The following is a 17,227-nucleotide window of genomic DNA, read 5'->3' on the forward strand; positions in this document are numbered from 1 at the left end:
CAGTCTCAGAAATTTCAACACTGAGCAGCGTCCGTCATTACTAAAACATTCTTCCTCCGGAAATGCCATGCCAGCTGCATTACTAATGTAATTTAGTCTGCAAGTGTGATCAAGGCGACCAGCATCTCCAGCACTGCACATGATTAAGTGCCATTATCTATTGGGTGTTTATATGTGGCGATTTGATATTAGGCATATTACATGTTGACTTCTTATTCTTCTATTTAGGTGAAGGGTTTTTTTCCCAGAAGGCTTTTTTACTACTCCTTGTCACTGGCCCGATTTCGACGAGACTTTAATTGAATAATGAGATTGTCGTACAGATGGCCAGATGTTGTAACCCTACAACCCTCCACTCTGTCCTACACCAGGAGGGAAGGTCAAGAGCGTGTACCAAGTACCCTGTGTTCCCCCACCTGTGTGTACATACATTGTATAATCTGTTTCACTGTTCTTCCTTTCTGACAGATGGCCCCTATGCTGTGACCCTACAACCCTCCACTCTGTCCTACACCAGGAAGGAACGTCAAGAGCGTGTACCAAGTATCCTGTGTTCTGCCACCTGCAGACCTGCGTGTACATCATACAAGTGGTTCAAGGATGGGACAGTCCACAGTGATGGAGCTACACTGACTCTCCCGGTGGCTGACAGGTCACAGACAGGATCCTACAAGTGCCAGGCTTCCAATACCCACGGGACTAATGACAGCTCAAGTGTCTCAGTGGATGTTACATGTGAGTTTTGTCTAACAGAAATCAGTGACTGCAGTATTAATTTTCTCTAAACTACTTGGTTGGAACTGGATTGCCGCACATCATAAGACAAATTGTCACATGTATGTTTCCAAATGCCATAAACATGCAATGATATATCATCTACGTAAATAAACGTTAATGGACTAATGCATGAAATATATATCGGGTTTGCCCGACAAAGAAATCACACATTAATACACACCAACCAAAGAATAGATAGATATAAACTTTACTTTTAAACAGATTCCAGTTTCATGACAAATATAAACAGGTCATATTAATGGAAGTTGTTATTTTAGCAAGGTTAGAAAATTACATCAGATTACTAATTTGGTTCGACATTGGATATGTAACATATTAAACTTTTCATTGGTTGAACATGTCGTGATTCTGTAGGGGAAACAATGCTGAATTAAGAATACATAAAACCTTCTTTATAGCCACTACACTTGCTCCTAGCTATACGGTGCATAGAGTCATGGTTTTGGACGGAAATACATCAAGAAAGAAATGTATTTCCAGGATGGTCCTAAGAATCAAGTATTTACTCCAGTACTGAAACTACATTCCTCCCAACACCTGGACGTAAAATACATTAATGAAATCCAATCATGGCAGTAAACATACTTTGATTTTATATACAAGGTGTATTTTTTCTTGAAACAATAATTATACCAGGAGGGTCGGTCTGGAAATTGGTATTGTTGTTATTATTATACACGCAACCCAGACAGTGAATGGGACTTTTCCTATGAAGCGCTGCCTAGTCAAACCCAACCAGAACTTTTCATTATTATCATTATTATGTACAGATCAAAATAAAAAAATGTAGCAAAAAAGGGTTTTGGTGATCCCGGCACAGTCAGGCTGGTTAGGCTCATCATCAGCTCAGGGCCCTTGCCCCCTCTACACGCAGCCCAGACAGCGAATGGGACTTCTCCAAGGAAGCGATGCCTCGTCCAATTCATTTGCGGAAGATGTGAGTTAGTCAGTGAGTGAGTTGGGTTTAACGCCGCTTTTAACATTATTCCAGTTCTATCACGGCATGTCAGCCTCTATGTAGGAGGAAAAACCCGAAGTGATGCAGGTCTCTGACGTTTACCACTTCGGCGAAACCCATGAGCATGGGTATGGTGCTGACAAACCTAGAAACATAATCGGGGCGAACCGGGATTCGAACCCATAATCATAGGTTTCTGACATGCCCAAGGGACGCAACTCTGCTCAGCGAATCGCGGCGCCTCAGACGACTGGGCCACCACTGCCCCCTCGGAGAATGTGAAGATAATGCAGCCTTGTGCATTATACAGATTGTCAGAAGGGCTATATTCTTGGCACCGGATATTCGGGTACTCCTCCAATGTCATACAACAGAGGTTTGGTACCTCCCAATCTGTTGAAAAGATCTGTCACCAAAGGCATAAAACGTGTTGGGAGGTACGGCAAGGAGGATTGTGTCAGCTGAACGAAGAACTCTCAGTTGATACAAAGTGATGAGAGCTTGATGATGTGGAGGGGAGATCTTGTGTACTGACTTGTATATAGGATTTCGTATTTTGAAGTGTATTCCATGTATACATTATGCCGATCAGTAAACAGCAATGGCGTATCTGATATACTAACTCATAGTTGTTGGAGGTGGCATCGTCTTAAACGACATAGTGGTGTCTCGGAGTTGGGCTACCCGTAGGTTTCTGTATAATGCTACACCATCTCCTGTTGCGTTCAGCTATATTTCCTCCTTACACATTGTCACATGTTACGTTAGGGATATAGCTGTTTTTTTTTACAAGTTTTGTTTTCTTTCTGCATCATTGACATCGGTCCAGCTGTAAGAATAATGTTAGGGGCTAATATGTAGCACATACTGATATTTCTGAAATACCTTTTATTATTGTTTATCTATTATTATTATTATTATTATTATTCTTTGTACATATTAACGAAGTAAGCGCTGCATGAATTGATAGTGTATACTTATATCACTTACGTATACATGAAGATTAACTCAGTTATTAATTTAATTAAACCTATATGTGTACTTGTTTATTCAGATGTCCCAGAGGTAACACAGGGCCCCACGTGTCAACCACACACAGTCTATGTAGGGCAGCCCAATGCTCAACTGATATGTCAAGTGACGGCAGCAAACCCACCAGTGACATCTTACATCTGGACACACAACGTTTCTCCTATCCCATCAGCAACAAGCAGAGAGTACAGCCTGAGTCCTGTCTCCAGGAGCAGTGGAGGAAGCTATACATGTGCTGGAAGGAACTCAGTGGGGACATCTAATGTGTCAGCTGTCACAGTGGAGGTGCAGTGTAAGTAACATGACTACACTACTGAAAGACAAGGATGTGTGTTTGTTGGGGAAGCTATACATGTGCTGGGAGGAACTCACTGGGGACATCTAGTGTGTCAGCTGTCACAGTGGAGGTGCAGTGTAAGTAACATGACTACACTACTGAAAGACAAGGATGTGTGTGTGTTGGGGAAGCTATACATGTGCTGGGAGGAACTCAGTGGGGACATCTAGTGTGTCAGCTGTCACAGTGGAGGCGCAGTGTAAGTAACATGACTACACTACTGAAAGACAAGGATGTGTGTGTGTTGGGGAAGCTATACATGTGCTGGAAGGAACTCACTGGGGACATCTAGTGGGTCAGCTGTCACAGTTGAGGTGCAGTGTATGTAACATGACTATACTACTGAAAGACAAGGATGTGTGTGTGTGTGTGCGAGCGTGTTTGTTGGGAAAACTACACATGTGCTGGGAGGAACTCAGTAGGGACGTCTAGTGTGTCAGCTGTCACAGTGGAGGTGCAGTGTAAGTAACATGGAACTAGCTAATCCATTTCGTGGCAAAATAAATATTAAATATAATCTATGTTGCAATACTTATGTGAATGTAAGCGTCATGAAAACATGTCCATAGATTACGTATAATTTGCATATATTGAAAACACCACGATAAAACAAATTGATGTCCCTGTTATATCCAATAATATGAAGTTAAACATTAAGTCAGTGTGTTGTTTGCTTTGTTAAGGGTATATGATAACTTTATATCTAATTTCAATTAGTCCACTTTCACTTCATGAACTATGGCTAACACTTTGGGTGGTGTTGACAGTTTGGATGTTTTTGGAGCACTAGCATCATATTTTACAATATATTTATTTTCGAAAACGTAACACAAATCAAATGATTGTTTCAGTTGGTTTGCTACCAAGCATTTATGGGGGAGATGAACGCAGACACCAGTGTGAACTGAGGGGGACATTGCTAAACCCATGTAACTTTAGAATGAAGATCTGTAATTGCTTCCAGATAAACCTTCAGTGTCAGTTCCCCAGTCTACACCTGTCAGGGAGTCACAGACTCTCAACATATCCTGCTCTGTGGATGCCAACCCAGCAGCAGCCGTGAGATGGACAAAGAAAGATGACAGCAGCTTTACTCCTCAGGCTGGATCTACTCTGACAATCAGTAACATACAGAGATCCCAGGCAGGGACATATGTGTGTACAGCTACCAACACCCTCAGTCCTTGTGAGGGGACAGCTTTACCACGCTCTGAATCTAGGGAGATGACAGTGGATGTACAGTGTAAGTATCATTGTAAGAATACTGGACATATGTGTGTACAGCTACCAACACCCTCATTCCTTGTGGGGGGACAGCTTTACCACGCTCTGAGTCTAGGGAGATGACAGTGGATGTACAGTGTAAGTACCATTGTTAGAATACTGGACATATGTGTGTACAGCTACCAACACCCTCAGACCATAAGTGATGACGTCTTTACCACGCTATGAGTCTTGGGCAATGACAGTGGATGTACAGTATAAGTATAATATTTTAGAAGTTTGGCCATGTGTGTGTGTACACATATCAGTACCCTCGGTTCCTGTGGTTGGTGGAATATTATTAATATCTCCATACCAGAGAAAATGCAATATCTGATTATGTAAAGTTGACAAGTATGCTTTACAACATCAGTACAGAAACTATTTTCAGGATCTTAATAGATCAGGATATTAACTTTGCCTCCGTTACATGCACGCAGGTTGACGAAGGCTGAGCATCCAAGTACTATGGCTGGCTATGTAATATACAGATAATAATGTGCAACATGAAATTCCTGATAGAAACAGTATCATTGTTGTGTTAGCTATGTTGTCTGTGATGTCCAGTATCAGTTTCTAATGACAGTCAATGCATGATCTGGGTGTCACACACTAGTACTGGGAAATCCTTGCAACATGACTAAAATATACTCTCCCTGTCCATACTTAAATATGTAACTACATGAAATGAGATACAAATGATAGATAACTTGTAAAACACACTCATAAAAGTCTTTTTTCCTGATCATATGTGCCTGACCCTGTTAAATCCGATGTACACATAATGTCCTGTTTAGCGTTTTTGGTTATATTTTCAGATCATGCCAGCATAAGTATGTTCACCGCTAACTCTCGCACAGGTTCAGTGACAGTTAATGAGTCTGATGAAGTAACCTTGACATGCCAGTTAGATAGTGCTGGTAATCCAAGGTCAGTCATCAGATTACTGAATGGAACTGAGGAGTTGACAAGGGCAGATAACTCCCTCACATCAGAATATAGACTGGAGTCAGCAGACTGTAGACAAAGAGGGAACTACTCCTGTACTGCCACTAACAACATCGGGGCACCTGTCAGCCAGAGGGTGGAGTTGCTAGTCAAATGTGAGTAATCTCTTGTCCAGTGTAGTAGCAGAAGTAGTGATAGTTATTGTTGTTGTATTAGTGAAGTAGTAGTAGTAGGGGTAGAATAAGAAGAATACGGAGTGGCAATAACATTTTTAAAGGTATAGCCGCTTTGAAATAAACACTACTTTTCTTTACTTTCCTTATGACAAGATATATCTGGTGTCGTTACACATAGTAATTTTAATACTATGCTCAATTCAATTGTATATGTAGCGTATACACTCGATAGATGAGACAGTTGCAACGTGGGTGTTTACTTAAAGAATGTTTTCCATGACTAGATCAGACACGTGTACAGCAATGAGGTAGCATTGTCCACCAAATACTGTGGTGTTAATCTTTCCTTGAGTCATTGAGGAATGTTTTGCACTAGGTTCTCCTCGACTGGATGAGACAGTTTCCCAGCAACTTAAGTATGCTGCTAAACTGGGTGTTAACTTGAATGTGTCTGTGTCGGTCCTGGCCTACCCCATTCCTTCATTCTCCTGGAGTAGATCCACCAGCACCAGCCAGGACCTCACTGGTTCCTCCAGCCCTGTCTCCGACATATTAGTCACTGCCACACTACACCTTATTGACCTCCAACAGCAGGACTTTGGGAACTACAATCTTACAGTGAGCAATGGTGTAGGCGTGTCAGTGGCATACATACTCAGCATAGTGTCTGTAGGTGAGTTCCCAATTTCTGATTTCTGATTTATCATTCAAGCTTTTAGGATTAACCTTTTCTTATATTTGAATAACTATTTGTTGTATGCTCATTTTAGGTTCATTGTGGTTTTACAAATAATGAACTTAACATTTCAACATTCTCAAATGAAAGTCTGATAACACTCGTTTTCTTATTTTTTTTGTTAAGGGCCACCACAGACACCTTCACAGTTTAGAGATCTGGATAATGCAACAACGTCGTCGGTATGGTTATCGTGGCTGCCTGGTTTCAATGGTGGTCACCCTCAGACGTTTCTGATTGAGTTTCGTCAGTTTGCTACAAGAACATGGACTGTGTATAATTCTTATGATGACACTGGCGCGATGATGGTGGTGGTGGAAGTGACTGGGCTTACACCGGGAGATATTTACCCATTCCGACTACATGCTAGAAATGACTATGGGGATTCTAACAGATATGTATTTGTAGAAACAAGGACTGCTGGAGGTATGTGTTCCTCAAGTACTCACATTGTTTAATCAACCCATCAGTTATATCTAATTGCCAACTCATCAACTTCAGCGCCAAATAGAATTCTGATATGAACATACGTAGTCTTTGTAATTGTACTGTTTGGTTACTTATCCAGTCAAAACATGTGTAGACTTTGGATGTTTACTATTTTTGACTTATCCATTCAAAATAATTATTCTTTTTTTTCTCTGGATAGTTTTTTTTATATTTTTACAAACTTGTGTGGACAATGCAGAGTAATGTGTCTCCAAAATAAGTGATGACATGCTAACAAATAGTATTATTTAAAATGGTGTGAAATGTTATCCAGTATCCTGTTTGGATATAGACCAAAAAAATTGTGCAAGTACAAGCAATGAATATTCTAATGTATCATTTTCTTTACATCAAATGAAGATTTCAAGAAATATTTGCATTCAAAGAAAACATGTGTATCTAAGTTAAAGCGAATTAGTCGGTATATGTTGTGCGTTTGGCAATATTAACAAAACCCGAAATCAGCTTGAGAATCGAACCGAGGTATTCTGTGTGGTTACCCGCCGCTTAGACGCAAGTCTACTAACCTCTTAGACACCTTTTCACCTGAATACAGTGATGTACGATAAGCAGTCGTCTGTTATGTCTGATATGTTGTGTATATTGCAGATCCACCTACTCAGCAAAAACTCGAAACTCCATGTTCGTATACAGGGGTAATAGCAGGATCCACAGTAGGAGGCATTCTTCTTACCTTGCTCATTGGAGGAATTTTTCTGATGGTTCTGTACATGAAGGGACGCAAGTTCGGCAATAGACTAAACGGTACATAGTTAACGTTCTGCTGTAAAATGATTAAATATTGATTAGAGTGAACGGACATATTAAAAAAACGATGTTCTTATGACATTGAGGAATATGTTTGAAAGAAATATTGTCAGGGGTTCTTATTTTAAAAGAATAATTCGGCATAAAAAATGAAAAAGGACGCAGTTGTACAAGCAAATAATTTTGTTAAAAGATGTTTATCCCAGTCGTTCCCAGTTTACTTAATCCTTCTCTCTTGGGATTTCATTAATGATTAAAGTGACTAGTTGGCATGTGTGATATGTGTTGTACACTATATACAATGTGGCTCTTTTTTTCAGGAAATGCATCACGAAAAAGGTAGTATAAATGTCAAGATTAAATACGTGTATAACAATGTATGGAACTTGTGAATTTACGATGAAGGTAAAGGTAGATATAAAGATAACTAAAAACATGTATTAAATACTGAAGTTTGTCGCTCCATTCTACTATGTATTGTTAGAAACCGACCTTGTTAATTTTGCAGCAACAGGAATCCAGAAACTGTTGAACTTGACAACAGAGGATATTCATCATTAGGTAAGTACTGGTTATTTTTTTATATATATTTATCTGTTTGGGGAGGGAGAGGGGGAGGGGGATTTTCCCTTTCGTTGATATTACTATTATGTCTGGACCTGTGTAGCACTGAAATCATTACTATGTTCTCACATTTATTTATTTCAGATCAGATAAATGGTCCAGCTCAGTATTCAAATTTGGAGTTGGAATCAGAAAAACAACAGTACTCACAGCTGAAGATTTATGAGAATACAAAAGGTAAATGCTGACGTTGGCATTTTCCCCAGCTCTGTTGAATTTCACGTATTTAAGAGTAGGTACTGTCACAATATTGGAATGATAATAAGAAGAAGGGAGTTATAATTTGGACATGCTTTTGAAACACATAATTAATGATATCAGATTTATGAGAATACAAAAGGTGGATATGGAATTTGTCATTTTGCTCAATATTGTTTAATTTTAAGTACTCCAGTGAAGGTAATATTAAAGTGCTACTAAGATGAAGTGAGTTATGATTTGGATTTGTTGTTGACTACATAATGAATTAAAACTTCAGCGGATGCTGCAGCAGATACAAGTACCTATGAAGGCATGACAGAGACTCCCCCAGTGACCTATGAGTCCATCAGAGCATCTCCATACCAGAACACTGGGGCACAATCTCAAGGTAACCAAAACATGAAACGCTCTACTTGCTGATTGAAATCCTATGTCACTGTGGATCATGTCGGCATGAACGTTTTGAGAGAATTTAGCACAACCATATGCTTTATTGTGTGATCCAAGTAAATACACAGTCTTTTCACTCTAGTGTGCTTTGATATAAAATCTGTCATATTCTACATTTAGTTACCTGTAGTTCTGTATTCTTCAGGTCCTGACAATGGAAATACGTGAAGAAGCATGGGGGTACACACCAGTTTCAGTTACAAGCCAAGAAACACTTTCAGCGCATTGCATTCCTTTACTTGGGATCGGCCAGTTTTACTGAACAAGCATGCATTCACCTAAAAGTCAACACCATGCCAGGATCATATACTAATATAATCATTCTGACAGATCTGTGTATACTGAGATGCTAAGGAGAAATATAACGTCATGTTTAGCCTATTACATTTATTTAGCGACGTGAATGCACATGTGTGCGTGTGGCTGCTTGTTCTGGTTCGAACTAATGCCAGTTTCATAATGCTAGCCCACTGAGATACTATAGTTTAACATGGATAGCAAACTCAGACACACTTTACGGAATTCGTGCAAACCAGTCTTTGCTTTATCCCAGATATACCGAAGGCCACGCATTTACATAAGTGATATTGTATAACACACATCACACTATGATGTTCACATCGTTAAAACGTTACAATGCTCTTTTCCAGTCAATATACACTGCATATTGCTAATGTTGTGGCTTTCTGCAGTAGTCCGAACACATCTTTCAGATTTACTATTTAATATTGTGCATCCCTTGCAATTGCAATTGACGGTTTGTCAAGAGCTGCTTTGGTTGCCACATTGGCTTTTGAGTTAACTGCACTGCCTACATGACTTAGCAGCCAGCATAAGACGATGTCACATTGGCCACAAGAAAAACAATAATTGTAAAGTTCTAAATGGATTCGCGGAGACACTTTTTAGTGTCTGAAGGCATGACAGTGAACCTGGAAAGGTGATGAAATATCTACATTGGTTTTGTTGTTACATACGGGTCTCCATTTAGTAGAGGATGAATACCTTTTTTGTATGTATGAACTATACTCATGTGAGAAGTAGTTTTCCTACCTCAATACAGATTATTATAGAGGAAGAATTACGTTTGCAAATCTGTTTAACTCATGTGATGTTTATGTTTTACGATTGATAGCTTTATGTTTATGCGAATTGTTTAAACAAGACCGGGTAAGCCCTACCACGTTGGACATCTGATCTTAATAAAATTTATCTTTCAATTCCACCACGGGCCAGTTGTCCTGAATTTACAAAATATACTTGATGAACTTTACTTACTTGACTTGCAGATAATATGTTCCACAAACACCTTAACTACTTTTATATTTCAGGGAGGGATATTGTTTCATGTCCGGACTTCTTGTATATTTCGTAGGTTGAGAATTGAAATCCTTTCGTATGAAGATATTCTATATTGTCCATCACATAAAACTTCCCGTTTGAGATAAAAGCAATGGTGTAACTCAATTGTTTGTGGATATCATATAGAAATATTGTGTGACTACTTTACTTAAATTCAAGGAAATTATGTACATTATCGTTTTGTAGCGGCGGGCTATATTGCGACAAATGCTTATGTTATTTTATGTTATGTTGTAACTTCTTCATGTCAATCTCACCATCCACCCCTCCCTCACTTATTCACTCACTCATTCACTCACCCAATAACTTGTGGCACTATGCTCAGTGGATAAGAGCGGTGTCACAGTATGTGACAGGGCGGACTTTTCAAACGTTGTTTTTTTGTCAAGCAGATGCAATATAGGATTAAGATGTGGGAGAAACTTCAGTTCAACCTTATACATGTGCAATTGATTATTGTGAGTTAAAGGCTTGTCTTTCACACGAGGTAACCATCAGACAGAATGGAATACATTCTGGGTACATCGAACTGTCAGGGTCTATGTAGTTACCTGTGTGAAATCGATTGTCACAACTCAATCGAATGTCCCTTTTATCAAAATGCAAGGACAATAATATTTAGTAGGATCACTGAAATGTGTCAAGTCAAACTGGTCACTGATGTGTCAATATCGTTAAATGGGAGCTATCATCTCAGCTACAACGTACAGTTATTTGACTCTGTCCATAAGTATATCAACCACACTATAATAGATTTACGTAAATGTAAAACACCGTACCCGTTGCTGTGCTTATATATGTTTCTATATACTATGTCTTTGGTACTTTTGTCAATGTTGCTACTTTATAACGGTAACCATGTGCATGTTTCGGAGAGGTCTGCATACGTTGTGAAAACTTGTGCCAAATCCTTTTCCTTTTAAATAAAATAATTTTGAATGGAAATGTCCGTCTTTGTTGACAAAATGTTTAAACCGCCAGTTACAACTTCCAGCACCCAAATCGGCTTCCACTTTATGTTCTAAACATTACATTCCTCTGCCACATACAACTATGACTGGCGCAGGTTGTAAGAGTACTGGATTTATGACACTAGACTTCACATAGTTAGCTAGAGTTTGAGTAGCAGCGTCTATTGGCATAAGGCAGTATAGTCTTGAAGGAAGGGTGGACTATAATCGAGTAACTGCAACCTATGGTGTAAGTGTAAATGATTTTGCCTGTTTGATTTCTTACTTCAGTAATCCCCTTCAGCACATTAACACATTGAAATGTTATAAGTTACCACAGTTATGATTGGCTGAATGTAATAACATATTATGTGCTAATGTAACCAAACAACGGAACTGAATACCCTGTTCGGGTGGATTGCACAAAATGCGATGTTTAACCATGCGTTGAAGTACTCGTCGACTAATCTTTACGTATGGGAATAATACAGTCTGTGTTGCTTCATGCAATAGTTGCGGTTTGGTTTTTTGTCCTCGTTACATTCCGTCAAACAAATATCTCGTCGTATATTCCCCCGTGTGTTAATGAAATGATCCGACTCAATAATGTCAATTCACTTCATGGCCGGAGCCTTGAGTACAAAGCTATAATTTGACATCCAGTCTAGCGTACGTCTCACGCTCATGTGATCAAAGCATGCCAATTTCTGTTTCTCACATTTACTCCATTAAGCCGTATAAAGTATAGGTTAATGAATAAATACACCAAAAGGTTTAACAAACCTACTATCTTACATGCATAGTAATTGATTACATATATAATTTTCTTGTAAGTAATCAAAGGAATTACAAGTACTTAAAATTAATTGGATGTAAACAAGAAAAAGAAGAAAAAGTAAATATAATGGTTTCATTTTTATTCAAATAACAAATATTGCTAAGTGAGATTTATGTAAGAATAAGTACTTTAACTTTTGGCTCAATAAGGTCACAATCAGCGACACGGAAGTCATATCAGATACATGTCAACTACAATAGTGTAGTCAATTAACTTGTACATGGGTCATTGAAGCAATATGTCTTTGTTTTAATATCTCACAAATATGAAATGTGATATTCAAGGATCGCTTAACTGCAATAACATTCTGAACGCTTCGTATGCACCTGCTGACGTCACACCATGTGGGTGCAGTAGAGAATACGTCTTCATTGACGCCGCCCTTGTGACAAATGTCAGAATGTGGATAATGAAAACAAAACGATAAGCAAAAGAATACATATTCGAAAATGAATTGTACAAGTTATCTATAGTAATATTTCGTTTACACGTGGCCTTAATTCATTCTCGTATACACAAGATGAAAGAATCAGTTGCAGTTAATGTTTTACTGTGCATCGAAGCGATGCTTCTCTTTAAATTTTCTCCTTGAGAAACGAATACAACTGGTAGTGCATATCGTGCGAAACATAAACAGGTAACATTGTATAGCACTAGGGTGGCGATGTGTCACCTAGGTTGACGCCAGAATTCTCAAGATCCGAGGCTTACCCAACCATGTTGTCTTCTTTGTATATCATGTCTGAACTTAAGCATACGACATATGTATATCAACGAAAGGAAAAAGAAACCGTGTTTCATATAAAGTTTATTATATAAGTCTAATTATTTATTCTTAAATTAGATCATTTAACTTTCAATGTATATTCATAGAGACATCAGTGCGACTTAAAGGTTGTGATTCAAAACTTGCACGTGCATGCACGTTGCACCATTAGTAATGATTGGGTGTTTGTTGGGAGCATGAAGCTCACATACGTGTTTTTTTAATGTGAACAGCAGACAGTGAAAGTTGAGCTATGAGGTGCTCATCAAAACAGTTTTGTTTAACCGTAAATAACGCTTACGCAGTGCCAGGGTATGCCGTGCTATGCTACACACAGGAACGGAGCAAAACGAAGTTGCCAGACATCTTAATGTTCATGAAAACACAATATCATGTCTATGGAAACCTGCACGGGTCAGTTTTCTTTATGTGACGTCACAACAACAAGACAACAATATTCAGTTGGTGTATCTACGGAATCCACACCAAACTGCCCTATTAAGATCTCGGAAAGTTCCTAGGTTTAGATTAATTATTGGCAGAACTGTACGCAACCTGTTGAGGAGACACAGCATCCGGCCTCGATGTCCAGCATTATGGTCAATTGTGTACCCGGATCGCCTTCAGGCACGCTCAGTGAAGACATTATATGATGTTCAGAAGACAAGGCAGTATTTTGTTCATCTAGGAGTTTAAGTTTCATCTGGACAGCTCTGATGGTCGTGTTGGGGTCTACAGGAGTCCAGAAGAACGTTACTCAAATACATCAGTTTGGTGTGGAAGTGTTATGGCATGGGGTGGCATCACATCTCATGGGAGAACAAAACAAATTATTGTTAATGGTAATTTAAATGACGCACGCTACCGGAACGACATCCTGAGATCATGTTCTACCCATTGTGCAATGCAGGGAGGTAACGTCAAGTTACAATATGTAGGTGTTGTAAAAAGACTTTTCGGCGTAGCATAACATTGCTGTACTGCCGTTGCCGGCTGTTTCTGCAGGCCTCTCCCCATAGAACATGTTTGAGATGAAATAAAGCCTACCACAGGATTAGAACCAGAACCAGACGGTAATGCTAGCTCAGTTGGATCAATCCTTGGTTGACATGAGGCTGTTTTCAATCATCTGTGATGCTTAAATTTAGGGACAGATCCTATGCTACAGGGTATATATGCATTGTGTTCAACATTATTCATTCTTTGATACAGGTCTATCGTCACAAAATCTTTAACACCTAGGACAATCAAAATGAAATTAATGCAATCTAAATAAATAGTCAAAAATGAATTATGTAAGGTAGTCAAAGAATTATGTGGGTTACTCATACTGATAAATAATTCCTTTAGACACACAACCAAACCCAGAGAGAGATAAGAAATTCAGTATCAATAGTGATTAAAATATTACGTATTACGTACCATCGACAAACTCACTCACTCACTCACTCACTCACTCACTCGCTCGCTCGCTCACTCACTCACTCACTCACTCACACACTCACTCACTCACTCACTCACTCACTCACTCACTCACTCACTCACTCACTCACTCACTCACTCACTCACCAAAACACACCCACCCACTCACTCACTCACTCACTCACTCACTCACTCACACTCATTAACTCACTCACTCGCTCACTCGTATCAACATTTCTTGTTAGCGTTAACAAGTTCACCATTCATGTTATTCTATCTCCCCACGGTTGTTGTGGTAGATCGCGTTACGACTGCGAACAGGAAGTAATATAACAAGTGTCCTCAGCTGACTTCCAAACACTGCAGTACACAGTCACCCAGTGACATGTCGGGTACGTGTTTTTGTTGTTGTTCCAACTGACTTCAGTCACGTTAGCCAGCTGGTGATATAGTATTCATGCTGTTTTTTAATCACATTCGGATCTCATAACACAACTTTGAAAGGTTGATATTTATCCCTGCGCTGCGCTGTTGTGACGCCATTTTAGACAGAATGTATACAGTTGTGGTTTTGTGACCTAGTTTGCTTCAGTAAGATTCCTTTTGCACCCTAATAGATATCCCTGTGTTTACACCAGCACCCACAACTACGCAGAGCTACAGTCTTCACACAGCTTGTTTGTTTGTTGAAATACTGTTAAACACTGTAAGTGGGATATCTACTGTATATCTTGTATATGAACACTGTACAGTATCTGTTGTACATAACCAATTCATAGATACATTGGATATTTCAGTGTGAGTTGCCAATACTATTCTCATTTGAATGGTCAGAGAATATTAATTACTACTTTCGTCAGAGTAATGTTTTGCTGAGAATGGTGTTAAACACCTCTTCAGGACAGAGCCATGTCAACATAAACAAACTGTCATAGTTTGGAAACAGTAATTTTGTTTTTAATATAAAAAAATACGTTGAAAGCAAATCCAAACACGTGATTTTACGCGCAATTCATCATTGATTACGTGACCGAGACACTGGTGTTGACAGTATACACGTAATTGTCGACATAATGTCATGTGACGTCAAATGAGTTATTGTTGACAAAATGTACATTTCGACACATAAAGTTGACACATTTGTTCCAATAAAGAAACAGTATTATTTTGAAGTTGTATACTAAAACTTTTGTGTGTTTCATACTGCTGTCACACACACTTGTAAGGACGACATTCACAGCCATGTTATAGTGTTTAGTAATATTATATTACATAACAAGTTGCGCCGATTTTTTTGCAGATAAAGGTTTATGCAATTTTGGTATGAACAGCAGCATCTACATTATTAGATTTTCTTTATCGCTTTCCTACAATTACCTATCACTTTTAATTTCCTTCTCTTGTTCTATGAATTACTTTTGTTACATTAATTTATGAATCATCGATTGAATTGTTACACAATCATCTCATTAATCCCCTACCAGGCATGTCGGACAACATGTCTGTGTGTTCCTTGCTGCTGGCGGTGCTGCACTTGTGTTCAGGTGAGTGACTGCACATACGATTGGTATACTGGCACAGTATATTGGCTCAATCATTTTATTACCGTCTTCGACATGCTTGTAGTTTTGACACAGAGGTCCATCCAAGGTGCCACCCAGAATATGGAGAAGGCGTACCAAATATTTTGGACTAGGACCGTATACAGCATCAGACATATCCAGAGCAACAAACCTGATCTTGTCCTTTTTGATAAATCCAATGAAATCATCCATATCATTGAACGTTCTAATGTGGTTGACATAACTCAGGAAAAGGCATGGCACATATGCGGACATCACAATCGAATTGTTACGTTTGTATCCCAAGTACCAAGTTGTCCGACTCCCTATTGTTCTTGATGCCTTATGCACTAGCATAACCTTTGCATTTAAACAGGCAGGATGTGCCTTACTGTGCTTTTGTGGTGAGTCAACAGCTCGTACATAAGTAGGCAACAACTGTGGAGGGGAAGGAGTGAGTGAATACGATTTCATTGTCGCACCGGCAATGACACTTCCAATAATGCGAATTAAACGTTGTAATATGCTTCAACACATATCGGTACCCATCGTGTGAGTTTAGATCGAAAGTTCTTTAACAACTCGAAAATAGGTAATCATCAATTCCCCTACGTTTTTGGTATGTTTTAAGTTCCATGTTATTCATCTCTACCAAACTGACTTAGACGTCAACTCTGCTATCAACTGTCAGTGCACTTTCAGGAATGTCAGTCAATCTCAGTGGATCTGCCTCCTATGCAGTGTTGGACCAGGCGTTTCAGTTCACATGTACAGTCACAGATGATTCTTCTACAATGGGGTTTGTGACATTCTCAGTGTCTGGCAGCACACTAGACTGTGCTGTCCTTTTGTCATCATGTACACAGTTCACACCAGTGGAAGGCTTCACCTGTGGCTGTGTGAGTGGACAGAGAGGAGTGTACTACCTGAACATCACAAGTGTCAGTCTGATGGATGATGGCAGATGGGAGTGTCGGAGAATACAGTTTAGTGACTCAAAGACATTGCCAGTATACTGTAAGTATAACACAGTCGTGAGTGTTAATGTGAGTGATGTGTAGAATATTGACGACCCCAGACATCCATGACACTGCCTGTACAATGTAAGTATAACATAGTCGTGACTGGTTATGTGAGTGATGTGTACAACATGGACATCCCAAGACCTCCATGTCATTGCCTGTACACTGTAAGTATAACACAGTCGTAAGTGTTAATGTGAGTGATGTGTACAACATGGACATCCCCAGTCCTCCATGACACTGCCTGTATACTGTAAGTATAACGCAGTCGTGAGTGTTAATTTGAGTGATGTGTAGAACATGGACATCCCAAGACCTCCATGACAACCCCTGTATACTGTAAGTGTTACTGTGAGTGATGTGTACAACATGGACATCCCAAGACCTCCATGACACTGCCTGTATACTGTAAGTGTTAATGTGAGTGATGTGTACAACATGGACATCCCCAGACCTCCATGACACTGTCTGTATAGTGTAAGTATAACACAGTCGTTAGTGTTAATGTGAGTGATGTGTACAACA

The 17,227-nt window shown here is 39.3% G+C and overlaps 1 protein-coding gene across 1 annotated transcript in view; it reads left to right on the plus strand.

Moving 5' to 3' along the window:
- LOC124128233 overlaps positions 1–17,227 on the plus strand; it is a 38,259-nt gene that overhangs the window by 12,001 nt on the left and 9,031 nt on the right. The window contains exons 5-19 of the mRNA XM_048385006.1: positions 469–735; positions 2,811–3,080; positions 4,090–4,368; positions 5,207–5,491; positions 5,889–6,185; positions 6,375–6,674; positions 7,347–7,502; positions 7,826–7,844; positions 8,014–8,066; positions 8,214–8,306; positions 8,608–8,718; positions 13,408–13,538; positions 14,456–14,510; positions 15,603–15,662; positions 16,383–16,697. Coding sequence (XP_048240963.1) covers positions 469–735; positions 2,811–3,080; positions 4,090–4,368; positions 5,207–5,491; positions 5,889–6,185; positions 6,375–6,674; positions 7,347–7,502; positions 7,826–7,844; positions 8,014–8,066; positions 8,214–8,306; positions 8,608–8,718; positions 13,408–13,538; positions 14,456–14,510; positions 15,603–15,662; positions 16,383–16,697 — 2,691 coding nt within the window. The remainder of the gene's footprint in view (positions 1–468; positions 736–2,810; positions 3,081–4,089; positions 4,369–5,206; positions 5,492–5,888; positions 6,186–6,374; positions 6,675–7,346; positions 7,503–7,825; positions 7,845–8,013; positions 8,067–8,213; positions 8,307–8,607; positions 8,719–13,407; positions 13,539–14,455; positions 14,511–15,602; positions 15,663–16,382; positions 16,698–17,227) is intronic.

The sequence above is a fragment of the Haliotis rufescens genome, unplaced genomic scaffold, assembly GCF_023055435.1.
Source record: "Haliotis rufescens isolate VD_foot unplaced genomic scaffold, xgHalRufe1.0.p SCAF_53, whole genome shotgun sequence".
Taxonomy (NCBI): Eukaryota; Metazoa; Mollusca; class Gastropoda; order Lepetellida; family Haliotidae; genus Haliotis; species Haliotis rufescens.